Source organism: Pelodiscus sinensis, chromosome 1, assembly GCF_052426305.1.
Source record: "Pelodiscus sinensis isolate ZL-2025 chromosome 1, ASM5242630v1, whole genome shotgun sequence".
Lineage (NCBI taxonomy): Eukaryota > Metazoa > Chordata > Testudines > Trionychidae > Pelodiscus > Pelodiscus sinensis.
The window spans coordinates 73,666,075-73,684,455 of NC_143052.1; the positions used below are offsets into that span (position 1 = coordinate 73,666,075).

An 18,381-nucleotide genomic window follows, 5' to 3' on the forward strand; every position below is an offset into this window, starting at 1 on the left:
CTTGTTACACAGTATTTAGTGTCAGATAAGCCTAATACTTAATTCATAAGTCAGCAATAGGCAACCTAGCCCAGTGAGTGTGCTGCATGAGTAGACCTTCTTCATCTCAGTGGGCCACAAGATTATTCTAACCAAGACAGACTCCTACGATAGATAGTTTTTATAACTATGCTGGAGTACCTAGAATTTCTGGGGTTTGCCAATTGATCTGTAGCAGTGCTTTGATTGCATGGATAAGGAGTAAGTGGGTCTCACAGTCAGTGCGGTGTGCAGTCAGTACGCACCTCACTTCATAGAATCATAGAACTGGAAGAGACCTCAGAAGGTCATCAAGTCCAGCCCCCTGCTGTAGGCAGGACCAATTCCAACTAAATCAACCCGGCCAGGGCTTTGTCAAGCTGAGACTTAAACACCTCTAGGGATGGAGACTCCACTACTTCCCTAGGTAACCCATTCCAGTGCTTCACCACCCTCCTAGTGAAATAGTTTTTCCTAATATCCAACCTCTCCCACCACAACTTGAGACCATTGCTCCTTGTTCTGCCATCTGTCACTACTGAGAACAGCCTCTCTCCATCCTCTTTGGAACCTCCCTTTAGGAAGTTGAAGGCTGCTCTCAAATCCCCCCTCACTCTTCGCTTCTGCAGACTAAACATACCCAAGTCCCTCAGCCTCTCCTCATAAGTCATGTGCTCCAGCCCCCTAATCATTTTGGTTGCCCTCCGCTGGACCCTCTCCAATGTGTCCACATCCTTTTTGTAGTGGGGGGCCCAGAACTGGACACAATACTCCAGATGCGGCCTTACCAAAGCCGAATAAAGGGGAATTATGACATCTCTGGATCTGCTGGCAATGCTCCTCTTAATGCAACCTAATATGCCATTAGCCTTCTTGGCTACAAGGGCACACTGTTGACTCATATCTAGCTTCTCATCCACTGTCACCCCAGGTCCTTTTCTGCAGAACTACTACTTAACCGGTTGGTCCCCAGCTTGTAACTATGCTTGGGATTCTTCCATCCCAAGTGCAGGACTCTACATTTGTCCTTGTTGAACCTCATCAGATTTCTTGTGGCCCAATCCTCCAATTTGTCTAAGTCATTCTGTACCCTATCTCTGCCCTTAAACGTATCTACCTCTCCCCCCAGCTTAGTGTCATCCGCAAACTTGCTGAGGGTGCAATCCATCCCCTCATCCAGATCTTCACATGCCATTGCTTAATGTGTGTGTCACTTCAGTAATACTGGTAGGAAAAAATATGTGAACAAAACCAGTGGAATCTGGCAACCCTATGCATAGGCAACAGTAAATAAAATGTCTTGCTGGCCACACATAGAACCCCATTGGGCTGCAAGTTGCCCACCACGGCTATAATTAAAATCTAGCAATTTCTATTAGAAATAGTATTGGTCACAATATTTTAAATTATGGCTATTCCTTTTGTTGGAATTACAAGTGGAAGAGAGAGGGGGAAATCACAATTTCTTGTCCATGCAATTGTCCACGCAACAGTACATGCAATTTCTTGAAATTCCATTTCTACCTTTTAAGCAGGCTAAAGGAATTAATTTAAGCCTCAGCTGGTATACTGATTGGCAGGTGGCGAAAAGAGCTAAGTAGTAATGCAAAACTTTAAGGTCAGTTTATATAGTTACACAGAATTAGCATTTTTTTTATTTTCACAGTACTTTACAGATATTAGCTAACTAGAAGATTTACCCGGCGTTGCTTGGGTCCTTAATTCAGTTTTTGTTTTTTGGAAAATAAAATGAAAATGTACATGCTTCACTTGACTCATTGCTTCGGGGACTGGGGATAAGGAGTTCAATATGCAGCTCTCCAGCTTTTTTTTAAGTTCACTACAAATTGTATTAGAGCTATTTTAAAGCATATACATTTAAATAATTATCTAATACATGGCACTCTGCTGAACTGAAAGTTAGTAAGATATTCTTTAGCAGTTAGTTCAGTTAGTACTATAATTTGTGTTTATCGAAAACTGTGGTACCAAACTTACTGTCGATATGATATGCTAGAAAGAATTAAATCTCTGGAACAGAGCTCAAGCTGTGAGTAGTTCTTTTGGAAGAAAGGTCACAATTTAAATCTTGTCAAAAGACCCCAAATGTAAGTACTAACAAGAACTTTCTATTTTATATAGAAAAGTACAGATACTGTACCAGTTTGCCTTAATTTGTCTTGAATTTTAAATAGCTCTGGGAATATTGCATAGACCTACAATTGATGGTTATTAGTCTTCTCAGGTACTGACTGCTGTAGACATAAGCAAATGGAGATGAAGTGATACGGAATGGGAATATAGGCATTTGTTGTAACCTCATCTCACTTGAAGTGGAGAATAGGATATACTTTACTATTCTGAAATAACATTCTTTTTTCTGATGTTAGATTTAAGCACACTATTTTTATAGGCAACTTTATTTTAATATTTAAAAAGAAAACTGCAAGCATACTTGTGGGATTTTCACTGTGTCACAGAGTAGCTTCCTCCAAAAATTGATTGCTGATAGACATCAGAAAGAACAGACCAAAAATAGTGCTTGAAGAAAACCCTTATTCCAGAACCATCATCTTTCCTGTCACAGCTGTGTGATACAGGAGCTGGGTGCCAGTAGAGAGATACCATTCGCTGAATGTCAGCAATCAGCACCTGCAGCAGAGTTAGTTTCTAGGCAACCTCATCAGTACAGCTGGGCTGCAGCAGGCTACCTGTCTGGCCACATTCTCTGATTGCCTGGAGAGGCCAGTAGGCCAGTTTTCAGGTCAGCAGCAGCAGTATCAATTTGCTGGCTGCTCAGTGCTCATGACCACTTCTATATTATCTTCCTGCCTTGCACTCAGCTTTGCATCCATCCTGCCACTACCTTGAACCTCTTTGCCTGCTCTCCTGCTTCTTCCCGTTGCTGACCTTGAATTTGACCCTTGGCTCCAGCTTCTGCCTCTGCCATAGTCCCAGGGTCTAATACTGGTCCTCATTAGGAATATGAATGGTTAATCCTTAATGGGTGAGGCTTGCCAGTTCCGATTAACTGGTGGGGCTACAGCAGCTCCTATTCCACCACAGGAAGGGGGCTGCTTTAGCTCCACAGGGCCTGCTGCAGATGTGGGGTGTTCTGTCCCAGTCAGATCACCCCCTGCCGGTGGTGGGCCTGGCTCGGGTGTGCCACAAGCAGGGACACTTCTCCCTGGCTAGAGTAGCACCTGTCCGTGGTGGGGATGTGTGTGGGGCAATCCAGACCTGCTGTGTTGTGTGAGGGGGCCATTCCAAGCCCAGCCAGACTAGAGTGGGTTCCCCCTGCTGGCTCCCCCTTTAATTGGTTAACCATTATATTTAACCAGTTAACCAATTAAATGGGATTTTACATCCCTAGTCCTCATGCCTCACCACTAGGCCTGAGACTTTTTCTAAACACTAGGGTAGACTATTCTCCTGCCTGTTGCCAGACCTAACAGCTGCACTCTCTCCTCCTTGCACAATCAGCTCAGCTCAACTAAGTCATAGGGCAATTAGAGTGCATGTTACTGGCTCAGGGGCAGGAAGAGGCTCTGTCTGGCAGGTGAAGTGGATGGGATTCTGTGGCCTGGGATGTCTCTCTAGATGGTGATGCATTCTTGGGCCTATCTACTCACAGGGACTATTACAGGATAAGGGAGTGCCTGGACACTTATGGGGAAGAGCAGGTAGGGGAAGGAGTTGCAGACTCAATTATTCACAGTGTTACTTAAAAGGAACAAAAGGAAGTGCTTTTTCACATAACGCACAATTGAAGTGTGGAACTTGTTTTCAGTGGATATTGTGAAGGCCAAAGCTACAATGAGAATCAAAAAAGTATTAGGTAAGTTCATGTATGATAGATTCATCAATGGCTATTAGCCAAAATGGTCAGCAATGCAACCCCTATGCGCTGTGTGTCCCTAGCCTCTAACTTAGGGTTGGGCAAAAGGCCCATCAAGCGGGTTAATCTAGCCCATGGAAGCCCTGCCGCTCCCCTGCCCCCAGGCTAGTTAGAATCTGAGTGTGAAGGGGAGAGTGCACCAAGTTTCCTCCACCCTGCCAGGAGCATGCGGCTCTTTGAAGCACCACATGCTCCTGGCAGGGTGGGAGGAGACTTCATGTACTCCCCCGCCCCCAAGCCGTGATGGGCCTGAGCATGAGGGGAGTGCACAAAGTTTTCTCCGTCCTACCCCTGCCCTGTGAGAAGCGCATGGCACTTAGAAGTGCCACGCACTCCTGGCAGGGTGGGAGGAGGCTTAGCATGTTCTCCAGCCCCTAGGCCCTGATTGGACGCCAGCGGCTTAGGTATGATTTGGGGGGGGGGGGGCAAAGGGGCTGTGGGTGGAGATGCCCAGAAGCATCCTGGCCCTGCCCCTTCCATTTGAGGCCCCTCCCCTTCTGGTGCGGCCCAGGGCCACTTCAAAAATTTCTGAAGTGGCACTCTGCAAAACATTATTGCCCACCCCTGCTCTAACTGCTAGAAGCTCAGAGTGAATGACTGGATGGATCAGTAGGTGAGTGCCTCTTCTGAAAATTGACCATACTCAGTTTTAAAAATCTTGATTATCTGAGTAAGTCCAGAAGCAAATTGAAGAACAGGGGTGTGTGTGGCCTATGCTGAAAGTAGTGAATGGAGATTTCAGAGTGAAAAGGGTTCTTTAGGCATGTAGGAGATCCATGGGTTGTGGAAGTGTTGGTGTAGAGGAGGGAGATCAGGAATGCATGGAGAGGGCTAGAGAAGGAAGAAACTATACATATTAGGGAAATGGGTCTGGACTGGGGAGATCCATGTGTCTGTGTGAACAGCACTTTTGCTCCGCTTCTCACTGGGACAGGATTGCAAGGAGAGCTCTTAAAGGAGACTTATATTGATGTTGTGGAACGTTGCCCTCTTTATACTAGCATCACCACTCCTGTAGCACTGTTTTTTCGAAAAAGAGCATCTAGACTACAATCAATACTTTCGAAAAAGCAAGTCACTTTTTCGAAAGAGAGCACCCAGGCAGTCTGGATGCTCTCTTTCGAAAAAGCACAGTTTGCATTACATAGCGCCTTTCTTTGAAAGAGCACTTTTGAAAAAAAGCATTATTCCTCCTAAAACAAGATTTTCTGCAGTTGAAAAAACTGCCGTGTTCTTTTGATTTACTTTCAAAAGAACGCGGCAGCAGTCTAGACGCAGGAGAAGTTTTTTCGAAAAAAGGCCACTTTAAAAAAAAACAAAAAACCCCTGTAGTCTAGACACACCCATGTGCTAGACACACACAGCCCACTTTCCTAGCCATATTCTTCCTCCTTCACTAGACTATTGCATATCTCTCCTACCTCAACACCAGAAAAGTAATCTGATGTCACGTAGCACCCCTTAAAAAGCAATTTGAGCAAAATTAGCTTTGACTCATCTATAAACATAACAATAGGAGACAATAATTATTAGTATCTTAGATTAATTACAAACTAATTTGTTTAAATGTAGCCTCCACATGACTTCAATTAAGATGAACTTTATGGAATGTTTGAAGATTCTAACTTATTCTGTTGTTGAGTTTATTCCAGTTAAAAATATGCTGAACTTATTTTTAGAAAAAGGACATTTAAAAATATTTTTAAAAACTTTTAAATTCAAACTAATGAATGAATTTCTTTAGTAGCATATTTGGGGTTGGTGCCCAGTATTATTCATATATAAGAAAGCTATTAAGTTCCTGTTCTAAGTTCAAAACTCAACTAACCTATAACTATAGAGTTGGGGCCTCTGCTTCCATAATGAGCGTTCTGGAAATGTGCACAATTAATAAACTAGCATGGTCAGATTGTGAGATTGCACATTATAAATTTAAGAGCACTCTTGTTGTGCTTGCAGATTTGCACAGGAGAGAAGATTGATTCTGTATTAAGTAAGATGAGTCTGACTATTAGTTGACTTTTACTTCTTGGAATAGGACTAATATAAATATTGTTTAGTTAATTTTTGAAGGGAGAGGTTTGGGAGTTATGCCAGCACATTTGGTATATTGTTGTAACATATCAGAGGTGCCCTGACTTTAGACGGCACAATGTAATGTTCTCACTTTCAGTGTAAATGAAGAGTGTGTCATCCAAACAAACATTTAAGAAGTGTAGAAACTTGTAGTGGGTGAAGATTACAATGTTCTTTTTAGAAATGAAGTGAACATCTGCATTGTGTGTAAGGGCTTTATTTACTGAATAATTTTATGACGAACATTTTTAATGTACAATGAATGATCCTCTTCACTTTAGCCAAAACTCATTGTAACTGCAACTTTTGGAATAGAACCAGGAAGGAAAGTGGAATACATACCACTTCTAGAAAGAGCACTGGAAATGATACAGCATCGACCTGAGAAAGTTCTCATATACAGTCGACTTCATTTGGTAAACCAAATAGTTCTTACTTTTAAACTTTTTATGTGTTGTCTTGCTGTCCTTTTTTTCTTTTTTATCAAATAAAATATGTATTGCTATGCATTTTAATTGGGATCTCTTGTGTCATCAGTTTTAAATAACTTTTAATTAGCTAGTAGAAGCGACGAGGAGTCCTGTGGCACCTTATAGACTAACTGAAGTGTAGGAGCATAAACTTTCGTGGGCAAAGACCCACTTCGTCAGATGCAGTCTAACACGGCTCCTCGTCACTTTTGCAGATTCAGACTAACACGGCTACCCCTCTGATACTTAGCTAGTAGAGCTTCTGTGTCTGAAAGATTAGGTAAACTAGATTTGTTCAAGGTATCCATATGGGAGACTGGATGCTACATATCTTTTGAGCCACTCTCTATTATTTCATCTGTTTAATTTCCTTGAATATTTCCATGTTTCTTGGTGTACAGGGAACTGTTCCCCGAGTCCCAGGTCGTGACCTTGATTGGGATGAAGAAATAGCAAAAGCAACCCCTCATGACTGTGTTGCTGTTCATTCAGATCATCCACTTTACATTCTTTATACGTCAGGAACGACTGGCTTGCCCAAGGTAGAGTACTATCTTTAATATAAATATCTGTGACCAAACTATTTTCTGTTCCATATGAGAGAGCATTTAATTAGAAGGCTGAAAATATTTGCCCGTGCTCACTGCAATTAATGATAGGCCTTGTTAGAACTGCTTTGACCTCATTTGCTCTCATTTCATTGAACGTTTATGATTTAAAGTTCATTGTCTTCCAGTAAATCGCATTAGTGGATCTGAATGTGTGAATGGCATTAAATAAACTGCATTCTAATTTAAATGTTTGTTTAATATAAATTCTTTCAAAGAAAGGACATATTTCTTAGCTACCTATCTGTTTTAGCAGTGTAATATAAATGTTATATGTTTAGTGAGAAGTTGCTCAACAGTGTTTACTTCAATGATGGGCAACCAAGGCTAGTGAGTGAGCTGTATGAGTAACCTTCTTTCATCTCAGTAGGCCACAACTTTGAAATCGGGCATGTGCACTAACCATGACTCCAAGAATAAGATTAAATTAATTGCACCTGATTTTCCTTCTTTATTGTGCCTTTTCAACATAAAGCAATCCATTATTAGGAGCAAATTAAATTGCTGGCAAAAATAACGTAAAGAAGCAGAATAGTGATAGAGATGCAGCCGTGTTAGTCTGGTCTAGCTGAAACAAAATGCAGGACTATGTAGCACTTTAAAGACTAACAAGATGGTTTATTAGGTGATGAGCTTTTGTGGGCCAGACCCACTTCCTCAGATCAATATGTGGAAGAAAATGGGCACAACCATATATACCAAAGTGATACAATCAAAAAAATGACCTCATGTGAAATTGACAAATCAAATTTTAGAACGGAGTGGGGGTGAGGAGGGAAGGTTAGTGTCTGTGAGGTAATGACAAAGGGGTGATAATAGGGGAAGTTTCTGTGAGACAGACCCATAGCCTCCTATAGACAACCACCTAACCTCAGGATGATTCTTACCAACAACCACAGGACATACCACACTAATACCAAACCTGGAATTTTCCCTTGCAACAAACCCCGGTGCCAGCTCACACTTAATATCGTGACATTTAACACTAAACTCTTTTTGGTTTACTTGGGAGTGGGACCTGCGTGTGTGTATGTGTGGAGACTAAGGACATGTCAGTGAGATATCTGGATTCAGTAGCACCAGATATATGCTTCTCCATCCCTTTTATTTGCCTCTTCCTCCCCCCCCCCCAGCACTGCAAAAATCGTCTCTATAGCGTAATAAGTTGGAAAGAGAACTGTGTAGTGCTGGTGACTTGATGAGGTCAATGGGTGCCCTGGTAGGTGAAGGAAGATATTGAGTGAGTAGAACCCGAGATAAATAGCTAAAAATACAGTTGCATAACAAGAAGAAAACCAAATAAGATGGAGATACGGGGGCAGAGAACAGAAAAGAAAATCTTAAAGATAGTGACTGGCAAGAAGAAACAGGCTGAGAGAGGGGAATAGATTTCCAGGTGCCTATTCATCTTGAGGTGAAATCCATTTAAAAAGGCTAGGAGTGCTACTACCCTCCATGACAAGGAGCTTTCCACAAACAGATAGCAATTCAGTTAATCAAAGCACAGGGGAGCACATGACATAGCTACTTTTGGAGAATTCAAATAACGTACTTAGATGACGTGGCAAAATTTGATTGTGGAGTATTACATCTAAGCGTACACAAGTAGATAGACATAGATCCTGTGATCCCAATACTTCAAAAATTTCTAGCAACTGCTGTGCTAACTGCATCTCAGAAACAGATTCTAAATGTCAATAGAGTCAGCAAAAGCTCATAATTTTCAGATAGTGGAAAATTTTCATTTCATGAAATTTGATATAGTTCAAAATGTCCTACCTCCCACATGTTCTATCTAAAATTTTTACTTGGGAAACTTTGATACATGTTGTTCCCAGCGCCTTGCCCCTAGGGTATGAAATTGGTTGTGATTTTTGTCAGTTTTTCTTTTTCCCCTGTGCACTAGTGACTAAGGATGTGTACGACTAGTCAACTATCCGATAAGCAAATGCTTATCGGATAGTTGACACACTAGTCAACTGGTTGGTCCCCCATCCTTGCTACCTCTATCAGAAAGAGGCAGCAAGTAGGGGAGAAGAGGAGAGGGTGCTTTGAAGTGGCAGTACCGCGTGGAGCCCAGAGCCAGGTCCTGGGCTCCATGCGGCGCTGCCGCTTTGAAACGCCACGTGCAACCCGGAGCCAGGAGGGGACTCGCTTGCTGACCCCGGGCTCCTTGCTGCACTGCTGCTTTGAAATGCCATGGGGAGACTGCTTGAGTCTCCCCACTGGCCCCATGCTTCCTGCAGAGCTTTTGCCTTTGAAGTGTAGCCCTGGGGCTGTTGCTACACTTCAATGGTGGAGGCACCCTTATCAAATAATAAATAGTGGATGCAAATTGCATTGACTATTCGATTAGCCGATTAATCTAAATTTAATTAGATTAGTAGCAGCCCTACTAGTGACATAGCAGCCAGTTAGCCTATCTGTCAGTTTGTTTTTGTGAAACATTCTGGGTTCAGTGAATTAACATTTTCCAGTGAAAACCTATTTGGTTGAAAATTTCTCAATCGGCTCTAGTTCTCAACATAACTGTCTGTGCAAGGTGCTATTAATAGGAATACGTGTGTAGATATACATATATATACATCCCATAGGATGGTGCTTGTGTTCTGTCACTGAAGGGAAGAAGATTAATTTCTGTACATATTTAAATTAAATTTGTTTTCACTTTAAATGTTTTATAACTTCAGTATGTGGAAAACTGATTTTGAAAAGGATTTTAGCTGGGTGATGGTTTGCATTCTGTAAATGACGTCAGATCTAATATTTTGAATCTTCCATATAATAATGCATAAATCAATTTTAATTCGTACTTGGCCTTTCCTCAATGGGACTAATGAATGAACAAAAATTTGTAGGATTGGGCTGTTACATTATTCTGATATGGCAAAGATGTCAAAATTGAAATTAGACAACTTGAAATAGTCTAGCTAATTTATAGTAATGATACTTTAGAAGGAGACTTATTGATTGTTTACCTTTTTAAGTGATTTTAATTTTAAATTACTTCTCACTTAGGGTGTTGTTAGACCAACAGGTGGGTATGCAGTTATGTTGAACTGGACAATGTCGGCTATTTATGGACTCAGACCTGGAGAGGTAAGTGCTATTTAAATTTTAGTTGCAGGTATTGAAACTTTTGGAACTCTCTCTCTTTTTTTTTAAAAAAAAATCTGAATTTAATATTCATTTTATTTTAGGTGTGGTGGGCAGCTTCTGACTTAGGCTGGGTAGTTGGCCATTCTTACATTTGCTATGCACCTCTCCTGCATGGGAATACAACTGTTTTGTATGAGGTAAATGCTTGTTATTAGTCTTGAAAGAGACAAAATAGGAGAGGTTATATCTTTTTTGGAACAATTTATATTGATGGGTTGTATAAATATTGGAGCTATACAGGGATCTTTTTTGGGTAACTGTTATCACTGTTTGACATTTATGCATTTTAGTAATATGTTTAGATGTGTGTACTTTTAAAAATTTGAAACTACTTCCAAACAAAAATAACAGAACCTAGTATAACACACAACTTGCAAAGACTTGAGAATCTTAATTGTATGCATAATTCCATGAAGTCTATAGGACTACACATATGTATAAAATTAAATATGTATATGCTGTTGCATGCATGTGTGTTTTTTGCATCAAGAATAGGGATGTTAAAAATAATGATTTAGAGTAACTGTAACTGCTGAAAATCTCAGTGGTTACACAGCTACCTGTGCTGCAGCTAAGCCTCCCTGGGAGTTGGGCCACCAGCTCCTGACAATTCAGCTCTGCTACTGGAGAGGAGGCTTTGCTGAAGCAGTGAAGCCTCCTCCCTGGGAATGGAGCGGGCAGCCCTTGCCCGCTTGGCTCCCAGGGAGGACCCTTCGCTGAGCATAAACAACACTGTTAACTGATAAGCACCTGCTTATCAGTTAAACAATTAGTTGTTTACACTCAGTCATCTCTAATCAGGGGCAATAGTGTGGTGTCCTGAAATAAACATAAGTTTGAGACTAAATTTGGGATTTTGTTATCCTGAGCCACCAAAGAATACTTTGGAGGAAATTCTTTAACAATGGAGATGACAGAGGATTGGCTCTAGTTGTTTAGCACTGTAATTCTGAAACTTTTAGTGCTATGTGCCCCATACATATGTTTTAAAGTTTGGTGGCTCCCCACAACCAAGTACTTTAAAAAAAATTGACTTAGGATATGAGATTCAAGAATTCAGGATATTATAGTTAGATGGTATTGAAACATTATCTGTCCTGCATATCCCACTCTTCTTGTGGATTTTGGCTTTGTCCCATCAATGCATGTAGCTTAGTTAAGATCTTCAACCAGTATGAATTCATCAAGGATCTCGAAAATGTCCTTGCCAGTTGTTCATTTAGGATTTTTTCACAAAATATGTCTTCAACAATGGAGCAAAAGTCCACAAAAAAATGCTCAATTGGATGCAGAGAAGTTGTGACTTGAGTTTAAATGAATCCAGCACACGGTAGAGATGAAGCATTGTAGGACGTTTTGTTAGAATATGCAGATGTATTTAGTCGGCACAACAAAACACTGGGTCAATACTGGGAACACCTGACCTATCAAACAAGGACCTTCAAGTGTCCCCAGTTGTTTTCAGCGGGAGTTCAAGATACAACTGTGAAAGATTCAGCGCAGGCTAATTAGGCCCTTTGTGAGCTCATGAGAAAAAATGTAGAGGTGGACTATCATCTATTGAATTATATGACTTTCAGAAGTTCCTGTCCCTTCCCATGGGTTGACACTGACACATTGGATTTCCTGGTTAAAGCCCAATGGTTCTCTATTCTTGGCCTGACTGGTTGGTATTGGCCAATGGAGGTACATTCAGCAGATAAAGTTAAACAGTATTCTTCATTAGCAGCCCTTTGAGTTCAATATAAAACCATTTAAGTAATGTACCAGGTATGTTCCAAAGCCTTGTGCACATTGTGTTAGCTGACTTGAAGGGATCATCCTGCCTTGTGTACCTGGATGATACCATTGTGATAGGCCAGGAATGGATAATAAGTAGTCAGAGAGCCAGCCCCCCAGAATTAACCCTGGCAAATTGCGCCTAGCCCACGGGCCACTTATCGCCCACTCCTGTGATAGGTCAGACTACTTTGTATTGGATTGTTGTAGATATAGAGCTTATTGCTGTTATAGTAACTGAGTTAGGTCACTAGGGGTCAGCCCAGCTGGTTTGGGCTGGTTTAGTTCTGTGTTATGGAATAAATGGACACTTGCAACTGCTCGTGCTCTTTGTGTTTTCAGTGATTTCTTTCTAAACTGTGGCACTCCAAACGATAAAACACAAACCTTTGAAGATCACTTGCAGAAACTGAAATTGGTACTTGAGAAGTTGAAGGGTACTCATCTGGAAATTAAGATAATTAAATATCCTCTTTTTTGCAGGGTGGTGAAATATTTGGAGGTGTTATTTCTACAGAGGGAGTAATCCCTGCTCCAGAGTAGATGAGGCCATCAGAGCATGGCCAGTGTCTTGGGATATAACCAAGCTGCACAGTTTATTGGGTTTGGTCTCCTATTATGGAACATTTGTAACAGACTCTACTACCTTTGCTAGCCCCTTACACAGGATTTTAGACAAAGCAAAGTTCCCCTGAACTGAGGAGTGTTAAGATGCCTTCTTAGAGTTGGAAAAGCAGTTAATGTTCACTTCCATTCTAACATGTCCAGACTCATTTCCGTTCCTAGTTGTGCACTGATGCAAGTGAAGTAGGCATTTATGCAGTTTTGCCACAAATGGAAAAAGAGCTAGGAGAAGATGATAGCCTAGTTTAGCCAAGCCTTAAGTAGAGGGAAGTGCAAATGTGTGATGACAAAAAAGGGGAGGGAGCTGCCTGCTGGGGTGACCATTACCATACATTTTCAACAATTGCTTTTAGGGAGAAGGAGTATGTTGAAGACCATTATTTTAGTGGCTGCACTGTTTCCATCAGCCTGAACGGTGATTAGCCAGATGTGGTTGGTCAAGTTTGACTATGGCTTGTATACTGTCCAGGAAAACAACACCAAAATGCCATTGCCTTGTCCTGGTGGTCTTTTTTGGGAGAAGTTGAACTGCAGGCTTAAGGGGATAGAGGTGCTTGTTTAAAGATGTGTTTAGTCTGCCAAGTCCACAGTTGCTGCTCAAGACATTCTGTTTGGACAGTTCCCTAAAGTCCTTGGTAACCTCTCCAAGTAGCATACTAGGTGGCAGGCACTGGCTGTGTTTGAGGCTTGTTCTTATCTCATGACAGATTCACCAATCCAGCCACCTGGTTTTGACCTACATCATCTTTGGATAAAATTCAGTCACTTTAGATGTAGAGATCAGATGTGCTGCTAATGGCTATAAATAGGGTCTATATGTCTCTCCTTTTGTTTCTATGGCCAGTTAGGAGATGTAGGTCACATTTGTAGGTTGCATCCATTAACAAAAGTTGCCTTGAGTTCCTCATAGACTTGAATAATGCTCTTCACTCAGCTATTGAATGATTAAGACACTTAGACTAACACAATTGAATTAATGATCTAGATAAATGCAAACACAATATGTACATATATATGAAATTCACTCTACATTCTCATTTATACCAGATGGTTGAGATTTGAGTTTGTAATGTGCATTTTGAATAATGTAGTGCAGCAATATGGTGACATTTGTAACCATCAAATGCATGCTCTGCACTTGGGGTTCTTGTCCAGTATTTATGCAAGTGGCATATTCAATATGGAAGCTATATATACTTCTTAATTTAGGTATAAGCTCTATGTGATATAAAAAGTTCATTTTCTAAATGTGATTTTTTTCTAGTGAAAAGACCATAGCAGTAACTATATTTGCTTAAAAGTCACTCTATTTTTACTTAATCTCTTCATCATTTAAAATAAACCAGCATGGTGACCTTCACCCACTACAGCAATCAGAATCAACAACCACTTCTGCACAAGGTCATGCCCTTCCATCGGAGGCCCACTCTACCCCCTGCTCTTGCCCTCCAGGGCCAGAGGAGCCCCAAACTCCCCCCCACAGCTCCCGCATTATTAGAGGTTTGGGGAGACATAGCTCATTGGGATTCTGATGCTGTTCTACATGGTTCCAGGTCCAGGGTTGGTGTAGACTTGACTCTCTGTCTCCAGCTCTTTTGTGACTCTCCTTTTTGCACATATACTTCCCCCAAATTTCCCTAGCTTCAACTAGCACTTCTTCTTCGAGTAATGAGCCTGTGGGTTCTCCACAGTTGGTGTCAGGCTTGTCCTGGCACCACAGATTGGAGACTTTGAGAGCAGTGATCAGGCAGGCTGCGCATGCGCGAGCAGAGAGTGGTACTCCCACTTTTGAAGTAGCACTTGCAGCCCACTTCTTCTCAGTTCCTTCTTTGTCTCTATCGGCCACAGATGGAGCTCAGTTCTTTCCTCCTCAGCATGCTCTGCAGGACAAAGCAAAACCACCTTATTAGTTTAGATAGGCACTCAGGACTACCTTCTTTTTACACAAAAAACAAACAAACAAAAAAGCTGCCGCCACCAGCTTTTACCGCCGTGCAGCGTCAAGCTGCAGCAAGCAAACAACAAAAAAAAGGAAACAGAAGCCAGCGACTCACAAGCATTCTTAGCTCTTGTACAGCTACAGATAGCTTCTGGGAGACATACCAGATTATTCTAAGGAGAAAAGATGTGGCAAAAGCCGAGAAATTATGCCAGCCTCTGATGCCCACAGCAAATGTATACGCTGTTTGGGGGACACACATATACCTCAGAAATGTGGCCTCAACAGACATGGTTCATGTGTCTTTATCGCCTGTCTCTGTGACCTCTCTACCTGCTTCCGAACTGCCCAGATCTGCTCTCCCAGAACTAGGGATCAATACTTCACCCTAACCACAAACACTGCATCTGATGGCATGGTACCTCTCTGGTTCTCAGAAGCAGAGCAACAGTGCTCCCAACAAGTGAAAAATGTTCTGCTGCATAGCAGGAGACAAACGACACACAAGACTTACCTATAGAAGTGGCACCAGTTTATACAGTGGTGTGCACACAGGGCACTTGAACTATCCAGGGCGCTGCTCCACCAAATACTAGAGTACATCATGCACCTGAAACAACAAAGTTTGTCAATTTCATCTCTCCCGTGCACATGGCCACCATTATGGCCTTCCACCCTCCCATTAATGAGTTCTCCATATTTGCACACCCCATCTCAAAAAGATTCTGGAAGGGCCTGAAGAACCTTCACCCACCTCAAAAACCCATTCAACCCATGTGGGACTTAGAACTAGTCCTGCACTCACTCACATGACCACCCTTTGTACCAATGGCAACGTCACCACTTACCTTTCTTACCATGAAAACATTGTTCTTTCTGGTGATCACTTCTGCAAGGTGCGTCAGCAAACTCGCATCTCTCACGTCCTTGCTTCCATACATGACCTTTCACAAGCACAAGGTCATTCTGTGGCCACACCCATCCTTCTTACCCAAAGTAAACTCAGGATTCCATATCAATGAACTGATAATCCTGCCCACTTTCTACCCGAAATAACATCATTCCAGGGAAGAAGCCATATTACATGCCTTGGATGTCAGAAGGGCAATTGTCTTGTATCTCAATAGGACTGAATCCTTTCGATCATCCTAGAGATTGATAGTTTCCCAGGCTGAGAGATCCAAGGGAAAACCACTGTCTTCCCAATACACATCAAAGCTCATAACACCATGCATTACTATATGCTACTCGCTCCAGAATAAGACATTACCAATGAATCCAAAGGCCTACTCCACCAGAGCTATGGCGACATCTGCTGCTTTCCTAAAGGGAGTCTCATTCTGAAAAATTTACAGAGCAGCAACATGGTTGTCTAATCACACCTTCATAAAGCATTACACTATTCCACCATGCTCCACCACAGATACTGCTGTAGCCAACGCAGTTCTCTCCACAATGTGTAGCAATTGATCGAAGCTTACCATCTATCTCAATGGGCACTGCTACACATTCACCAACTGTGGAACACCCACGGGGACATCAATCGAAGAAGAAAGAGAAGTTACTCACTTCATGCAATAATGGTTATTCTTCAAGGTGTGTGTTCCCGTGGGTGCTCCACTATCTGCCCTCCTCCTCACTTCTTCGGGCAATAATAGCAGCCCACGAGGGCATCAAAGAAGAAGCAGAGGAGAAGTGGGCTGCACGTGCTACTTCAAAGGCGGGAGCGTCACTTCCCGCTTGCGCATGTGCAGCCCACCTGATTGCTGCTCTCAAAGACTCCAATTTGTGGAGCCAGGATGAGCCTGACACCAACAGTGGAGCACCACGGGGAAACACATCTCAAAGAACAATCGTTACTGCACAAAGTGAGTAATTTCTCTTTATTGAACACAGTTGGAAATTGAGCTCAGAACGTTTTGCGTTTACCCTAAAACATGATTGTAGCTCAGGCCTAGGCAAAATACGGCCTGCAGACCGGATCTGGCCTGCCAAGTCACTGGATCCAGCCCGTGGAGGTATCAGGGAATCCTAGGCAGGCTCCCCTGCTTTCCCTGCACGCCATGCAGAAAAGCAGCTACAGGGCTCTGTTTCTGTTTTGAGGACGGGGGAAGTTTTAGAAACCTCCCTGGTCCTAGCACATTCCCATTGGCCAGTTTTGTGGCAGAAACCAGCCAATGGAAGCTGCTTGTTGGAATAACAGGCAGCAAAGAAGAATCACACCCTCTCTCCTGGGCTCATTTATTCATGGAGCACATGGCCAGGCAAGCAGGCTGGCTGGCTGGGAAACATTTTAAGCTCAGCAGGCAGGCAGGCTAGTTTGTCAGCTGACAAGTAAGTCTCTTGGCCACAGCCTGCTTCTGGCACCCCAGCCCTTTCCTGCCCCAACTCTCTGCCCCCCCACTCAACATACCCAAACCCTCTGCCCCCCTCTTACACCTATACCCCCTTCCAGATCTGGCACCCCAATCTCCTGCACCAGATCACAATCCCCTCCTATCCTAGGTCACATCCCAAACCCCTTCACTACAGTCCCCTTGTGACGGTGCCCCCGGGGTGGGTGAACCCGAGGCCCCGAGTCCAGCACTGTCTCCTTAAGTCCGGCTGATCAGCTCCTCCTTGGCTAGCGGCATAACTCGCTTGACAGGCATCTCGCTGTGGTTTGCCTCCACCCGAGATGGGGGAGAGAAGGGGGCCCGGGCCTGCCCTCACTCGCGGGCCCCAGCCCTGGGCCCTAAGAACGTGGACCACGCAGCGGTCCTAGTCCAGCTAATGGGGTTGTAACCCTAAATGCGTTAGCCAACAGGCTTGGTTCGCTGCCCTGCCCTGGGCCACTTCCTCTCTCCCCCTCACCGTCCTTCCCTCTTTCTCCAGTTCCCTGTCAGGTCGGTCCCTCCAGCCTTACCACCCACTTCCTACTCCGCCTCCGCAGGCGTTTTCCGCCCCTCTTGCGGGCCCTCTTCTCCCACGTCCCCTGCTCCGTCCAGGCGGCTTTTAAATCTCCTGCCGCCCCGGACGTCGTCCTGACGTCATCGGCGTATCCCCGCCCTCCACACCCCGCTGCCGCGGGCTCGGCTCCTCCCCCTTTCCATAGCCACACCGGTGCTCCCAGCCGTGCCACAGCGTGGGAGCAGCTGGCACACCGATGGTAAGTGTGCCCCGGCAGCGCCAACAGGGCACTTACCTCCTGGGGTCCAGTGTGGGGCCTCGGTGCCCTGTCACACCCCTGCCCTACGTCGCAGCCACCTGCTTCATCCCAACTCCCTCCCAGACACCAGTCCCCCCTCCTGCACCCTAGTCCCTTACCCCAAGCTCCCTTCTGCACCCTACCTCCATTCCAGACCCCATATCTCCATTAATATCATGGAAGAGTACAGCCCTCGACCACTTTTAAAAATCTTGGAGTTGGCCCTCCCATCAAAAATTATTGCCCACCCCTGCTCTAGCTTGTGATATTAATGGTATAGTAAATGAATAATCTCATTAGAGATATCTTTGTGAATACAAAGTGTGTCTGAAATACAGTTGTTGATTACTGTTGTTATGCACTGAAGTCATGAGCCGTTTAGGAATTATGAAATATTTTTATCCTATGACATTTTTATGTTAATCTCTCCATAGGGGAAGCCTGTGGGAACGCCAGATGCTGGTGCTTATTTCCGTGTTCTATCAGAGCATGGAGTGGCTGCCTGTTTTACTGCACCAACTGCAATTAGAGCAATCCGTCAGCAGGACCCTGAGGCAGACTTGGGAAAGCAGTACTCTTTGACAAGGTGAATTGAGGATACATTGGATGTTTGTTACAGAAAT

At 43.4% G+C, this 18,381-nt stretch overlaps 1 protein-coding gene across 3 annotated transcripts in view; it reads left to right on the forward strand.

Annotated features, from left to right (window-relative positions):
- Positions 1-18,381, forward strand: part of ACSS3 (acyl-CoA synthetase short chain family member 3) — a 127,005-nt gene that overhangs the window by 29,715 nt on the left and 78,909 nt on the right. For 2 of the 3 annotated variants that reach the window (XM_006118478.5, XM_025182328.3), the window contains 5 exons: positions 6,274-6,408; positions 6,864-7,004; positions 10,089-10,169; positions 10,271-10,366; positions 18,193-18,344. In XM_006118478.5, coding sequence (XP_006118540.3) covers positions 6,274-6,408; positions 6,864-7,004; positions 10,089-10,169; positions 10,271-10,366; positions 18,193-18,344 — 605 coding nt within the window. The remainder of the gene's footprint in view (positions 1-6,273; positions 6,409-6,863; positions 7,005-10,088; positions 10,170-10,270; positions 10,367-18,192; positions 18,345-18,381) is intronic. The other variant, XM_025182327.3, reaches the window with a different exon arrangement.